Consider the following 15,901-nt stretch of genomic DNA (forward strand, 5'->3'; position numbering starts at 1 on the left):
GTGCTAAATTAACAAATCTTAAATCAAGCCAAGTAAACCCACAATTATGAAGGAACTCTCCTCATATATTTTTTCCAATTCATAAAACTTCAGTAGATCGAGGACTTCTCAATATTTAGTCACGATGGAATAGAAATTCTCCTTTCTATTTTAATAAATAATGTATTTCAAATTTTCCCATAGAATTCATCCATCAAATATCTCTCTCAAATCTAAAATCATTAAATTCAGTGGCAGCCTAAATGAGATTGTTGCAAAGGGCCAGGCCTAATTTTTATTATTAGTAGGTAACTTGTGAGACGATAAATTCATGAGACGAGCCCATATTTATAATAATAATTAATATTTTTTCATGAGTGACTTAAATAGAATATTTGTCTCACAAACTTGACTAGTGATATTGTCTTATAAAAGTTTTTGAGTTTTATTTTAGTAAGAATGGATTATCTTTTGATGTGAATAATTTGAACCATGTAGCTCAATAGTAACTCAAACACAAACATTATGCCTATCTATGTTTTTTTTTTTTGGTATTTTAAACCATTTGTCAACTTTTTTAGTAACTCAAACACATATCTATGAATATTGATTTAGCCGAAGATGAATATTTTTTTCCAAGGGGATGGGGACCAAATGCATTTTAGAAGCAAAATTTGTAAATTTAACTTGACGCCAGCGATCAACACTAAACGGACTCTCTCTTGACGGGATCTTGCATGACATGATAATTAATCATAGTAGTAGCAAAGCTATGGCAGTTTTGAAAGTCGCAAAGGTTAATGTTGTCATCGGAAGAAGCAAAGAGAAGAGGTTTGTCATAATCTGATAGAGGCTGCGGCGCCGCGGGTTGTTCTCGATGTTGCATCTGATCAATGCACATCAGAATCTCGGCTTCAGCCGCAACTAACTGCATCTGCAGCCTCGATACTTCACTTTGTAAATATGATATTGCCCCTACGCATCCGTATACCGGATCTCTCATCCTTGCATTCGCTTCGTATACTAAGCTGCTCACTGCATTTGCTCGCTGGTGAACCGGAACCTCCTAGAAAAATTTCCAAGACAAACATATACTATAGGGTTTGAGTAAAGGGTGGATTCAAGTTTTGGACTACTAGCTCCGAAAATCAATCTAAGTTAAAAATAAGTTATTAATTGATTATACACGCACTTTGTTCATACTTCATGTTGAGAGAATATTTCGGATCTAAATAAATGAACTCCAAGGCACGTTTACAATACTTTCTTTTAAGAAATATTTTCTCTCTCACTTTAGTCACTGGGATAAAAAAAATTTCTCTCAGGATACAATGGAGATATTCTGTATTTGTAGGTGACTAAATCAAATCAGAATCTGAATATCTTTCTTGAACTAATGATGTCATATATATAGAAACGAAATTTTGATTCAGAACAGACGCGACTCTTCATGAAACAATACATCTTTTCGATCCCTGTAAATTTCGCAGTGGTAAACTTTGTTCGTTATCAACAAAATAAATAAATTATGAAAAATGATCTAACACTTCATTCATAGTAAAGAAAATGTATCTTCAATGCAGAACATATACTCCAATTGAACTTCGAGAGGATATTAAATACATCTTTATATGATTATGCCATAGCTTAAAATTCAAACTAAAATATTAATATATATATTAATCATTGACCAATTGATTGACCCGAAGATCAATATTTGAACTTCACCTACTAATATTGAGAAAGAAAGAAAGAAAGAAATACCTGCAAAATCTTGGTGACATTGCTGGCACCAAAGACCATGTGAACCATAGCAAACTTTTGAGGATCATCGGGGGGAAGTAAGGAGCAAAGATGCAGTCCTTCGAGCACCGGCGTCGCAGCAGTTTGCTGGAAGCACAGGGTCCTCCTCCCATTTTAGATCTCATTAATCATGTAAAAGTAAAACAACCAGTTTCATACATATATATAGAGAACACTGATATTGCATGTCAATTTATTTTACAGAAAAAACTAGAAAGGACTCCATATAATCGATAGATTTTGAGGACAAGCTGTAGGGGTCATTAAAGCCTTTTTATACTCCCGTGCATGAAATTTAATTATGCATATTCATGAAATGAAATTGAAAATATATATATGAAAACAATTAATTCACAATCATGTATATTAATTTTATATAATCAAGTGATCAGATGCTTTAAATTGTGCTTGCTTCTTAAATCTATATTTATTCTCCGTCACATGGGGCATCAAACAAAAATATTCATTGCACTATTTACACAAAAATACTCCATATTCAATGTTAAAATTCTCACCTAGCAAAATTGGGTTCCTTCTATTTATTTTTTATTTTTGAAAAAATTATATTGTATAGCTGAATAATATATTAAACACGATTACTTTTAATATTTACTTTTTTTGTGGTGGATAAAGCGTTGCACTACACCTGTCAAGTAAACCACACTAGCTAAACTAACCAAGTAAACCATACTCGATTGAAAAAATGTCGATAGAGATAAATAAATTCGTGATCATTTGACATCGTATTTACTAATTACTTTATCAACTCAGACACCCGGCTACGTACAACAACAAGTGTCCCTATTTTAGTAGCTACCTATGCATCAATTAATTTAAATTGTCATCATCTTGTGGTTAATGCATCGATACTCCAAGATTTATTAAGAGCGGGGGAACCCTAAGCTGGAATCTCTTAAGCTCGCATTTAATGCACATCACATGATTTCGAGCTTCTAATACGCCATTCCAAAGAAATTGTAACAGCTTTCTTCCCTACCAATTCTATAATGTCTACGAAATATTTTATATATATATATATATATATATTAGGTTCATATTTAATTAACTGCTCTATTGCATGAGCTTCTGATATTTTCATTTAAAAAATACTTGTTGAAACATTTTTTTTTACCTTTTTTGGGTTTAATGTGGTGGGTGCGTAAGTATTTGAAAGAACTGATGTAATGTTGCACAATTTTGTCTTGGTAGCTGATTTTGAAATATGTATGACAATAAATAATTACCCATAAAGTCTATAATTTAAGAGCGTAGCACGAGTGAGTCAAATGATCCTGAGATCGATGATTATAGAGTTTGAGATTTGAGATTCATACAATAGGCTGAAGCATTTTGTACAGACTTGATAGTTTGTTTTTGTTATTGTTATTATTAATATCTAGTACAATGATCCGAAACGTGAAATTAACATATTTTCTCCTCCATAGGCCACATTAACTGCATCAATTTCACTGCAAATCAATATTCAGCTAAACCAATCACAAAGATCGTTCAAGGGACTATAGTCGAATTATTAGTGTTCAAATTACCGAGTGTGAGTTTTGTGCAATTTTCTCCCCCTCAAGTTTATGAATATATAAAATGGGGAAAAACAGACATCTTCACCGTCTCAAGACAAAACAAAACGTCAGAGCTCCAATGCAACTACATTAAATGTGCTTAGTGACATGGAAGATTCGAGTATTGGGATGATGAGCAATCTTTGACATTAATTGTCATAGCTATTATTTTTGGAAAATTTTTTACAAAAACTATATTTTTACCCCCAAAAAAAATGTAAACTGTATTTTAAGTTTCAAATGTATCCAATCCATACATCATAAAAAAATTTATATATCTCCGAATTGCAAAATATTGTTTTTAAAAATAAATGTTTGTGATAAAATATGATTGAAATTTTTATAAATTCCGTTAGAAACTCTTAAAAAGTCATATATAAATAAAACTTAAAATTTTAAAATCTCCAAAAATATTTATAAAAAAAAAGTAAAAGACTTGAATTTGAGATAAATGCATGGTAAAAATAATTGAGAACAATTGTAGAATATGACATATTTTTTAAGGATACAAATGTAAAGTATAATTTAATATCATTAACAAAAAATAGAAATAAAAATTCACAATTTTGCTTTTTGATTAACAATTACATAAATCGAAGCAGAATCAGATATTTACAAACACCCCAAAACACTTCCACGTAGCTAAAATATAGAAAGTGTTTCCTAAAACCTCGCGGTCACTCCCTTGCTATTTCAAATATGGTATGCTCTTTTTTCCAAATTCAAATACCATATAATAACATTATCTGCCATATGCTACAGAAAGGAAGTCAAATTTGAAAGGATGAGATAAATAAAACAATTTTTCCCCATGCTAATTTCATGCTGCAAAAAATTCCCTAACGAGTTAAACTTCAAGTTCTAAGAAGCCATCCCTATGAATTATAGACGCATAGACAAGGGGTGCCTAGTTTCAGAAGTAAAATATAATTCAGAGATTTCCTGGACTGTAAAAGGGAAAATAAACAAAATCACGTCCACGATTTAATACAAGAATCATTTCTATCCATGAGATTTCGAGATGTTTAGAGTTGAAACAAGTAGCTAGCTCGGTGTTGGACCAGTTAGTTCTCGAAAACTAAGATTGTGGCTGAATTGATGGATTTAAAATTAAAATGGATTTTATATCCCTTAACTTGTTTGGATGAACAAAATTCAAGTGAATTTCAAATTCACTGTATATCAAGTTAAAAAATTTCAATATTTATTATTGTAGATGTCAAATAGACTCAATATTAGTGCCATTCGAAATATCCCACTCGAATCATTCTCCAAATCAATCACCTTCTTCTAAATCAAATCCAGCAATTCTATCACATCCTAAAATCTTGGAATAATTTGACTCGTGTGGTGCGTGCATCCTACAGTGTAGGGGCAGGGTTATACCAAACCATGCAAAGGGGCTAAAAAAAAAATCTGATCACAACATATTCAAACTTTTATCCAATGATTAAGTTCAGTTTCTTTAGTTAGCTAAAATTTCACTTGCACTTTCTTTCTTTCGTCCCAAATCATTCACACGTTGAAATTTTATTTCATTCTCTTTCCAATGGTTAACTTTTGAATAATCATCTGACAAGAAACTAACAAAGATTAGTCTACAGTTCGCTACGAATTAATAGATTCGATAAAATTCTAAGCTACAAAAATGGTTTTTTTTATCCATACTTGCAGGAAACATCTTGACATGTACCCGAACCACATGGACAAGAAAGATAAACTAGATGTCAAGACAGCCAAATAAACAAAGCCTTAAACCTGCATAACATAACATGAGGAATGAGGAACGGCTCTTTCCCTAACAAAATAATTGAAATAAAAAATAAAGAGATCAATGGCAGAAGAGAAGTAGCTCAAATTTGAACTTCTTGCTTTCAAAGAAGTCTCATAGAGACTGGGAGTGTTTCAATCTATGAAAATTACGTTTTCTGATCCCACTTCTAAACCTTGAGCTTCCTGAGAATTGCGTCCCAATAGAGGTTAGAGTATGTTGTGTGCTCTCCTCAACTGTTTTCTGTTTTAGGTACTCTGCTGCCATGGCCTGGACTGAATCATCACAAACATCATAATTGTAGAAATCCATTATCTTTAACTTTTAATAGTGAAACAAAAATTTCAAGTTATTCAATTGTTCGAGGATTAAACTCTGTCAGACTCAATAAGACAGTTTCTGTATTTCATTTAGATGGCTGTGCGTAAGACAGCGAAGTTCATCATCAAATCAGGAGCACATTCTTTTTATTTAACATTCAAATAAGATATATGGAAGTAATGACATTCATCCATTAAGAGGCTGATTTTTAGATATTGATATTGAAATAAGATTAGTCGAAGTTAAAATTTCAAGTGAGAGACAAATGGACTGTTCATTGCCGATGACCTCTGGGAGTTAAAAATTTCAAGTGAGAGACAAATGGAGTGTTAATCATCATCGTCGTTATATCTGAAATTGGAGCATATCCTTTATCGTTGGTAATGAAGGTAATTGAGTGAATGATTGGGAGGTTTCCAGGGGTGAACGTTCATGATTTGCAAAATGTGGAGAGGTCTGGTAAGAATAGTTAGAGTTTTCGGCTTGGAAAAGATTATAATTTACTCTTTTATCTATTACAAAAAAAATTGCTGATTGCTGGTGATTTCTATTTTGAAACATCAAAATAGATAATTTAAATACCAGATTGTGAAGACATTGATAGTACAGCTGCATCCTTTAGTCCCTTGATTTTCTTAATGGCATGCACGTCCAGCAAGAATTCTTCTGCTTTAGAATCTGCTACATGATACGCCTTGAGGCAAATCAGAGCTTTGTCACACACCTGCAATTAAAAAGCAAAAGCTAAAATCATCTAGCTGTTAACTATCTGGCTACAGCTTCTCGGTAAGAAGTTCAAATGAGTCACACAATACCAAACAATAGGAACTGAATGAATCAGATGCTCAATGTTCAGCATGAAGAAACATCTGTCAAAAAGATGAAGTGAGAACTAAGTTTAAAATACGAATTAACTTTGAGGTTTATTTAATTCTTGTTCAAAGTCAGTGGCAGTACTTAATATTCTTCATCCTCAGCATCAGGTTTTTCATTTTGATTAAGACTAATCAAGACCATAAAGTATGGCATTTAAGTAGAAAAAAGGAACGTCGTGCCTTCCAGCTGACAGCAGCAACATATTCAGCCTAGTCGCTCAGAATGCGTAACCGTTTTGCAACAAATTTGAATTTAAGTTTTGTTTGAGTACATGTAAAAACAGAGTACGAGCTAGCTAAATATACTGAAACGCCATCAAATTATATTCTTATTGGTTTCCACTCGATAAAATTGATGTTTTATTAATGATGGTAAATAGGCCTCCCAGCTGCAAGGGGCAGTAGATTCAGATTCTCAAGCCAAAAACTTGAGTAACAAAGGCACTCCTGATGCAGANATATAGAGAGAGAGAGAGAGTGTGTGTGTGTGAAATGCACATAACTAGTCAGTCAAAACATAATCCTCACTATAATTAGTTTACCAGGGACACTGGTCTCTAATCTCTGCAGTTTGCCCTAGATCCATTCAATTGCCACATTCTCTTAGGTGTCTGAGTGTCTCTTGCCCAAAAGTGACTCAATTATTTTGCATTTCATTTACAATACATGGACGTAAATTTTGCAACAGAGCGATGACACACCAATAACGGGACTCAAATATTATGTAATGGTGATGTTAACTAGTCACCACTCGATGCTATTTTAACTACCTAGATATAGTGTTCCAATCTCAAGAATTTGATCACACCATATACCTTGTTTGCAACAGAATAGAAGCCATTCTCAATCAAATGTTCAGCCAAGGTCTGCCATTCTTCGGAAGAAACTTGAAGCCCAGGGTGAGTCGCGGTTTTCTGTTCTCGCATAACCAGAGCTTCATATCTCAATGCCAAGCAACTCTACAGAAAATCAAATTAAAAAACACCAAAATCAATAATTGAGCCATTGATCCAAATTCCAAAATATGAAGCATTTTAGAAAGAACAATTATTACTTAATGTGCAACCCCTGCACATATCTTTTGCGCCGCAACAATAGAGCGTGTGAAAAATAATGTGACTAAAAACCACCCCAAGTGTAAATAACTACTCTGCATCACTAGATGTCAATAGTGGCTGCACTTCATTGCATGCAACTGTCGTATGAAAAATATTAGTATTGTCAAGTGTTGCCACCGTATGAATTCATAGTAAATTTAACGAATAAACCATACAAGTATACATGTTTTAATTTACGATTCAACGGATTAGTTTAAATTTTCACAACAATAGCTGTTGTGCGATAATATTGCTAATCGATGAACCGATTACCTCAGCGTCACCTATAAGAGCAAAAACACGGATTAAAAAATCAGCGCAAATAAGCTTCCGCTCAACAGGCTCCTCCGCGATTTCTCGAACAATGGATAGAGATTCGGATCTCATAAACTGCTTCAAGGCAGATCTGACTCCAATAAGAGATTCAACGCCCTTGGAGGCTAAAATCAATTCCAGAATATGAACAGTTTCTTCGTCAAAACTGATACAAATCCAATTCAAGCGATTATTACAATTCGATCGCTGGAGCTGAAGTCAAATAAAATCTGCAGAGTGAGATCAGAGCGAAAGATAATCTGACCTGCGCTTATGAATTTGCGAGCGGAAGAAGGTGATTTGCTGATTCACATGAGTAGCGTCTGCCATTTGAGAAAGTAGTTGCCGTTGAAAATTTGAAGGGGCCTCGTTAAATAGCCCACAAAACGGACTATCTGAATTTCTGAACCCGAACCGAAATATTTCTCCCACCGAAGGGTGCTTCGGTTTTCGATCAGTTCCGATTTTATCGAATAAACATGATACGACTTATGAGAAACATAAACCCGCAACAGCTATCTTTCGATAAACTTTTACACTAATGCAGTAGCCTGTAAACCATATTAACCAGATAATTCACACAAATCATATGTTACAAGTTCGTCCGATAAATTGTTAAATCAAAATAATTAAACTCATGATAATTGACCAATGTTATTTTCTCCACTAACTCAGAAGTAAGCACCGATTCTCATACATTAGGGGTTTTTTTAATAAAACAATGAATGTAAAGTAAATATTTGATTATTTGCTTATCAAAAACGATTTTCAGCTATGGAAATTAAAATAAGGTGCAGAACATTATTGCTCCAAACATAATGATACACTAACATATTTACATAAATGGAAATGAAATTGACATGAAGTTGTAGTGCACATTCCAAAAAATTGAGAATGTAACATATTAAAACTTAGATATGGATACAACTACGGACAAGTACTGGACTTGTCAAGTGATTTGTCTGGATTCTATAAATTGAAAAGAGAAAAAAAATGCGGTTAATGGGGATTCAATATATAATTACAAATGTGAACTATATTTCAGTCTCTGTATGATATGTTTCTACTATCTAACTCACATGTCTTAAAAATCCAAAATTATATTACTTATATCTCATTTATTGATTGATACTCATTTTAAGTCATTTGTTACAAGAAATGCATATTTGTACTTTAATTTCAGTAATACGTAACTTATTGACAAAAAATTGTTAATATTCCATACATAAAAATTATAATTATATATCTTATTTGATTCGATGGATACTTAAATTCGTACATTCGTATTATAATATCAACGATCTGTACATACATTTATTGTTTTGGTTTATTATCTTACATATGATATAAATAATATACAAAATTAAAATTTATTGAGACCAAAATCTCATAAATTTATGTCACNTACCGTAACACATATATTCATTTGATATTATATCGTTTAATATTAATATTTGACAAAAGCAGCCATAAAATTGGATTTCTGTCGCCTTTTTTTTCAGAGTTGTAACCTGAGTTCATCAAATTGAATCGCATCTAAAAGAAAAGCGTCAAAATAGCGGTTTTGTTCATATTATCTAATATAGATAATGTACAATTATCTATTTAGGCATAATTTGGTATATATGATAGGATAAACATGTGATATATAATATAAAGATAAGTTAATGATAAATAAGATGTATGATATTATATTTAATGCTTTGTATGATTTTAATAAGAGTAATTAAATTTATATATTAGATTGTAATGACAAAATTAACCTTATCATAATAAATTTTATAATTTCAAAGTTGTTGCTTGTGTTCATATTTCTTATATGTTTATGTGACGACAGTGTTTGCATTATTTATTTATTTTTACCTAATTTTATATATTATATAATATGATAATTGAGCCCTTGATTTTGTGAGTCAAGTCAAATATCAATTTTTAAGGTTAATCGAGTGATACTAATAATTTTATTGAGATTTATAAAAATCATTTATATAATTATTTCAAGTTCATTTATATAATTATCATATTATATAATATATAAAAAGAAATAAAAATATTTATTTGATTTTAATTTCTACCTATTAGCAGAGATTTATAAAAATCATTTATATAATTATCATCTGATACTAATTTAGAACTTGATCATGTATATGATTTTTATATATTGAGGACAATTAAGTCATTTGTGATGATTTTTATCATTTAATTAAAATTATCACACCTAATAGAAGAGACATTTTATCCTTCAAAAAAATTATTTATCAAAAGATCATGGGCTTTTTAAAATGATATCAAACGTGAGATAAATAAAATTATTTATCAATATTTCCCATATATGATATATGTTGAGTTAATAAATTATGATAATTTATTTAATTATTGTACCATATATACAAGCTAGTGATAAACGTGTAAATGAACGGCCTACGGTAAGTCGTAACATCTATCGACCGCATATAAGAACGCATAACGGGGAGAAACCCTAGTTTATCTCCTCGCCCCCTTTTTCTCGTCTTAAGGAACTCTACAACTCTGTCACTTTACGAAAAAAATTCTGAATTTACATTTATTTAGTAGATTTAGAGGATGTCTGACATGTATGAACAGGAAGGTGGTGGATCTGCGGCACCGGCCATGGGTGGAGGTTACGGGGGTTACGTTGGCTCTGAAGGTGGAGGATATGGTGGTTATGGAGGAAATAGTGGAGGTGGAGGCTACGGCGGCAACAGAGGCGGTGGACGAGGTGGCGGTGGGTACAGCGGTAATAGAGGTATTGATATATGCCTGCGTAGTTAGTCTCAAAGATTTCCTGATTCATAAATCTAGGATATTTAATATAATTTAATTTAAGCGTTATATTTTTTTCGGTATTCGATTTTGTTAACTGTGACGGGATTCTGTGGTTTTAGGTGGAGGTGGTGGGGGATATCAAGGTGATCGGGGGGGTCGCGGTGGAGGGGGAGGCGGCGGTAGAGGAGGTGGCCGTGGTGGGGGAAGCGGCAGGGAAGGTGATTGGCGATGCCCTAATCAAAGGTAATACATTTTACCTGTTGATTAACTTGATTTCAAGTTTATTTCCGTGATTATTATTTCGCGTTTGTGAAAATATTTGGTGTCGATACTATGAAGGGAATTGAACAAGGGAAAACCTGGCATCTCTTCTGTTAGCTCGGAAATTTTTTTATGAACTATTCTATACTGTAAAGTAGCACAATTTTAGTTTGATAAGGAAATAGTGATTGGGTCCTCCATCCGAATAGTGTGTTGATAGAATTCTGGAAATTAATATCCATGCTTCTGGAGGTAGAGCTTGATTTTGAGCAGCCCCCAGTTACTATCTGTGTTATAATGCCACAGTTTATGCGAAGCAACCTTTAACAACCATGCTATAGGGGTATCAATGTTTTCGAGTACAGTGGAATTTTATGGACGCTTTGTAGTTCTTTGATTTGCTAGTAGTTAAAGTATGCCGGTCATGGTATTATGTTTTGAGAGGCTGAAAACTAGATTTTGATGTTTGAGCCTTTTCATCTGTTAACTGTAATTAATTCTGGATCTATGAATATAGCTGTGGAAATGTGAACTTTGCTCGAAGAACCGAGTGCAACAAACGTGGTGCACCTTCTCCTAATGGTGGCGATGATCGTGGGGGTAGAGGTGGCGGTGGTGGTTATTCTAGAGGTGGAAGCGGCGGGGTTTACGAGGACAATCGAGGTGGAAGAGGTGGCAGAGGCAACAGTTTTGATGGTGGCAGTGGCCGCGGTGGTAATGACTATGATGGTGGAAGTGGGAGAGGTGGATCTTATGGTGGTAACCAAGGGAGGGATGTTGGAGGTTATGGACAGGTTGCTGCTCTTGCTCCTCTCCCATCTTATGGAAGTGCTGGTGGAAGTTATGCTCCACCTCCAAATACATATGGTGGGAACCCTAGTTATGCTCCCGATGCTGTTCCTCCCCCTGCTAGCTATTCTGGGGGTCCTGGTTCATATCCTCCATCATATGGTGCTTCAGTTGGTTATGGTGGTGACTCATTTGGTGATAAGCGTGGTGGTGGACGAAGTGGTCCGTCAAGTGGATATGGTGGGGGTCATCGAAACCCAGACGGAGGTTATAGTGGGGTAGCGGTGGATGCTCCTGAGAAGGCCAAACCATGTGATGAAAATTGTGGGGATTCATGTGATAATGCCAGAATTTATATATCAAATATGCCCCCTGATGTTACAACTGAAGAGCTTAGAGAACTGTTTGGAAGTATCGGCCAAGTAAAGAAATTTCTTTATCTTATTTCCATTAAACAAACATTTGCAAATTTTTGTTGCAGGTTGTGCAATTAATTTGAAGTTATTGTAGCTGTATACATTTATATTACTGCGTCATCTCTGATTAGTCAGTCCAGCCTTTCTTGATGCACTAGAGTTTGCTTGTTTTTCCTGGTTAAAGTACTATGTAACATGCTAATCGTAGTTGTCCCTTCTGGGTTGTGTAGAAAGAACTATTCATAATTATTTCTGCATTTGCTTTATTTTGCCAACAAGGAATATGTATTAAAGGCAGTCATGAAGCTGCTTGAAAATTTTGAGTCTTTTCTGTGATAATAGGTTGCAAGAATTAAGCAAAAGCGAGGCTACAAGGACCAATGGCCCTGGAGCATAAAATTATATACTGATGAACAAGGAAACAACAAAGGCGATGGTGTTTTGTCTTATGAAGATCCATGTGCAGCACATTCTGCCGGTGGTTTTTTCAACAGTATGATCTTAACTCGGTTTTCTTTGGAGTGAAATTCTTTGTTTTGTTCTTTTTATATTTTGTGGTTTTTTCCTCAACAGTGCATGACATGAGAGGTTACAAAATTAAAGTTTCAATGGCAGAAAAATCTACTGCAAAGGCTCCTACTTATGGTTCTGGGTATGTTGATATTTCCTCGAATATGGGTTGTTTATTACGCCTTCGTCTTCCATTTGAATTATCATTCTTTTTTATTTATGGAGACTGGAAATATTATTTAAAAATCATTTCATAACATTTATTAACTCATCATCACTTTTGTTTGGGCAATTTTATTGCACTTATTAATACACGGGGTCAGTTTTTAATCTATCCACTGTTATGTATGACTTATCAACTTAACATTTAGTCATTTAGTGTTTGCCAGCGTCGTTAAGTGGAGTTTACAGATAAATGCCTATGTGCATTTGGGTTACTGGCATACACGATTTGGTGATGATAAAATTATTCATTTGTGCAGTTGCATGTGAACTTTGGCTGTTTGGATTAGACATGAAGGGTTCACATTTATGCTTTGTGCTATTTGCTTGGGTTACTGGCATACATGATTTTGGTGATGATAAAATTATCCATGTGTGCAGTTGCATGTGAACTGTGGCTGTTTGGATTTGACATGAAGGGTTCATATTTATGCTTTGTGCTATTTGCTATAAACTTTGATATCCCGGTTTTCCATTTATGGAGGACAGTGATTATTTCTAGCTCTTTAATGAGTTTCTGTTTTTTGATTATTTGTGGTGAGTTGACGGAAACGATTCCTGACAAGAATAAGACTAGGTTACTGCAGTTCCCATTCTCATTGAGCCTCACTTTTCTTCTTTGTATATAACTGAGAAGGGGTAGTATTTGTTACATGTAGTTGTGATTTTATTATTGATGATCCAGGACTAAACTTGTGTGAATCAGTTCTTTCACATCCAGTGTTTTTGTTACGAGAGGTTAGTCACATTGGAATGGGGTGTTTTGGCTCACTTGGATTTTAAGCTTTTCATCTTTTTAATTCTTTTTTTATTGAATCATTCCACCTTTGTTTTTGTTCTAGTTAACTGTTTGGTAGGGCACTCACATAGGCATTTCTACCTCTATTTTAGGGAAAAAGATTTGTCTTGTGGCTTTGATTTTGGTTGGTTATTCTATTTGATGTCCTTTCACTGTTCTTAACTTTTAGACAATGCCTTTCACCAGTTCGTGAGGACTTGCCATGATCTTTATTTTCGTCGAGCAATTTTTTATGTCATTTCTGCGATGTGATGTTGATTTGCATTGAATCATTGTTTGATGCCTACATGATCATGATTTTATGAATTCTCATTTGAGATGGATATAAATTTTTCTTCTTTCTGCTCTTGGATTTGGCTTGTCATGAAAGAAATTAAGTCTTTATTGCTGTGTGAGTTTGATGTGTTATCTTGTGTTTTCTTAACAGTGGTGGTGGTAGAGGCAACTATGGTGGTGGACGCAGAGACAATTATAGAGATGGTGGTTCTGGTCCTGATAGAAATTACCACGGAGGAAACCGTTCTCGTCCGTACTAGACTTTTGTGGCAGCCTTTTATGTACTAATATTTGTGGTGGGAAGAGTTTTTAATTTTTTTTCCTTGCATGGATTTGTTCCCTGACTGGAGACTAAGAGGTAGGTTGTTCATTACCCTGAGCAATACCTTTTTTCTCCATTCTACATCCATTTTAAGACTAGTGAGTTGTTCTTTGGTATGGCCTGGGATTAATTGGAGCTGTGTTAATGTTTTTATAGAGGGAAGTGGATATTCTCCAAACTGCTGCAAATGGTAAGTTGAACTTGTCAGGTGAGTTGCTTTCTGAAGTTGCATAATCACAATCTCTCAACAGGCAGTCCATTTTGTGATGTCTTCTTACTTATTACAGATTCCTAACATCAATGTCTAAATCTAAAATGACTTGAATTACTTAAAATTCTATCTGCTAGTAAGCGAGGAACTATTATCGTCAACTACCTTATTTGTCGTGGGCGAATATGAGATTTGTGGATTCCATATTTTTATGATGTGGATGTGACTGAATCAAGTTACTTGTTCCTCGAATCCATTGGTGAACCAAAAACTATTCTTATTGCTCCCACCTCTTTCTTGTGAGCATCATATGAGATGACTATTGCATAGGCTTGCTTGAACTAAAATAATTTGTTCGGATTACTCTATTTTTTTAAAAAAAATTTGAAGAGGAATTAGTTCAGATTATTAATTCTAGCAATTTGTGTGATGGTCATCTGAACTGATAAGAATTATTGTGTTATTAATTCTTGTTATATTGGTAATGGCCACCTGAACTAAAGGAATCAGTTCGTGTTTGTTAATTACTCTTGAACAAGGATGACAAAAATATTTCTATGTTTTGTTTAGGTTTCCAAGTCTGTAACATGTACAAGGGTGAAAAGTCTCATTTAGGGTTTTTCCCCTCATTCCTTTTATTATTTTCTAGTCTAAATTGCTATATCACGTACACATATTGTAGGGGCATGGACCTCGCTGGACTCGCATGTGCGCGACGATAAAAGATTTGACAAAATCCGGGAATACACAATTATAGAATCTAGGACTGATTTAGTCAACTGCTTCACTATAACACATTTTGTATGAAGAATTCTTTTTTAATAAGGAATTATTTGTATACGAAATGTAAATATTTGAAATTTGAAACTTTACTACAGCATGCGAAAGACACGCTGAACCTTGACAACTTATCTCTTTCTTCGGAGAGTATCGAGTTATTTTTGTGCGTCACTTTATTGTGTTACAACTATAATGTGAGACGAGAGCATGTTGCTAATAGGGCCTGGCCTATCTTTTATCAACATCCAGTCTGGGATCCTATGGAATGGTTCGGAAGTATTAATCAAATTTGGATAAAATTGGATTTGCAAAAAGTCGAATTAATCAGATTGATATATTTTATGCTTTCTCGAGTTTTTGTATCGATATTTTATGCGTCTAAACTATGTTATGCGTTATTTTCCACGTTTCTTTATTCGAAAAATTGAATTAATCATATTGAAAGTATTTGGTTGTTTATTTTATGTTTATATTGATTCAGTTAGTAGAACAAAACTTGGTTCGAAATCAAAAAAATTGTTCTTTATTAGTTTTGAAGATAATGAGTTTGGTTATCATTTTCGGGATGATCAAAATCGAAAGATTATTCAGAGCAGATATGTAATATTCAATAAGCAAGTATTGTACAAAGACAACTCAAGCATTGGAGTCGGAGATGAATGTCATGAAGTCAAGAAGAATGATGAAATGCGATTGACAGATATATCTGTGAATGAATTGAAAAGTAATAATCATGAAGATGAAGAAGCAAAAACACAAGATGATGACTTCGGTGGTTAAAGTGACTAGA

General features: G+C 33.8%; 2 protein-coding genes and 1 pseudogene across 8 annotated transcripts; 1 reads left to right on the forward strand and 2 right to left on the reverse strand.

Annotated features, from left to right (window-relative positions):
* Nucleotides 1-685: 685 nt before the first annotated feature.
* Nucleotides 686-1,895, reverse strand: LOC140972066 (LOB domain-containing protein 12-like; annotated as a pseudogene).
* Nucleotides 1,896-4,995: 3,100 nt separating this feature from the next.
* On the reverse strand, nucleotides 4,996-8,155 carry LOC140972067 (protein DOUBLE-STRAND BREAK FORMATION). The gene is made up of 5 exons (XM_073434537.1): nucleotides 8,004-8,155; nucleotides 7,697-7,904; nucleotides 7,142-7,285; nucleotides 6,034-6,175; nucleotides 4,996-5,405 (listed from the first exon to the last, which is right to left on the reverse strand). Exons 1-5 carry the CDS (start codon nucleotides 8,066-8,068, stop codon nucleotides 5,245-5,247), a joined length of 720 nt encoding a protein of 239 aa, XP_073290638.1. The 5' UTR covers nucleotides 8,069-8,155; the 3' UTR covers nucleotides 4,996-5,244.
* A 1,999-nt stretch (nucleotides 8,156-10,154) lies between these two features.
* Nucleotides 10,155-15,218, forward strand: LOC140972985 (transcription initiation factor TFIID subunit 15b-like). Of its 7 annotated transcripts, none has more exons than XR_012174560.1 (8): nucleotides 10,155-10,505; nucleotides 10,645-10,768; nucleotides 11,304-11,997; nucleotides 12,334-12,484; nucleotides 12,565-12,643; nucleotides 13,950-14,156; nucleotides 14,277-14,328; nucleotides 15,014-15,218. XR_012174560.1 is itself a non-coding variant. In XM_073435484.1 (6 exons), exons 1-6 carry the CDS (start codon nucleotides 10,322-10,324, stop codon nucleotides 14,056-14,058), a joined length of 1,341 nt encoding a protein of 446 aa, XP_073291585.1. In that variant the 5' UTR covers nucleotides 10,155-10,321; the 3' UTR covers nucleotides 14,059-14,900. The 7 variants fall into 7 exon arrangements, 1 of the variants encoding a protein (XP_073291585.1); XR_012174562.1 differs by having other exon boundaries at nucleotides 14,277-14,310; XR_012174557.1 differs by having other exon boundaries at nucleotides 13,950-14,328.
* The last annotated feature ends 683 nt before the right edge of the window (nucleotides 15,219-15,901 follow it).

The sequence above is a fragment of the Primulina huaijiensis genome, chromosome 3 (assembly GCF_012295235.1).
Source record: "Primulina huaijiensis isolate GDHJ02 chromosome 3, ASM1229523v2, whole genome shotgun sequence".
NCBI lineage: Eukaryota > Viridiplantae > Streptophyta > Magnoliopsida > Lamiales > Gesneriaceae > Primulina > Primulina huaijiensis.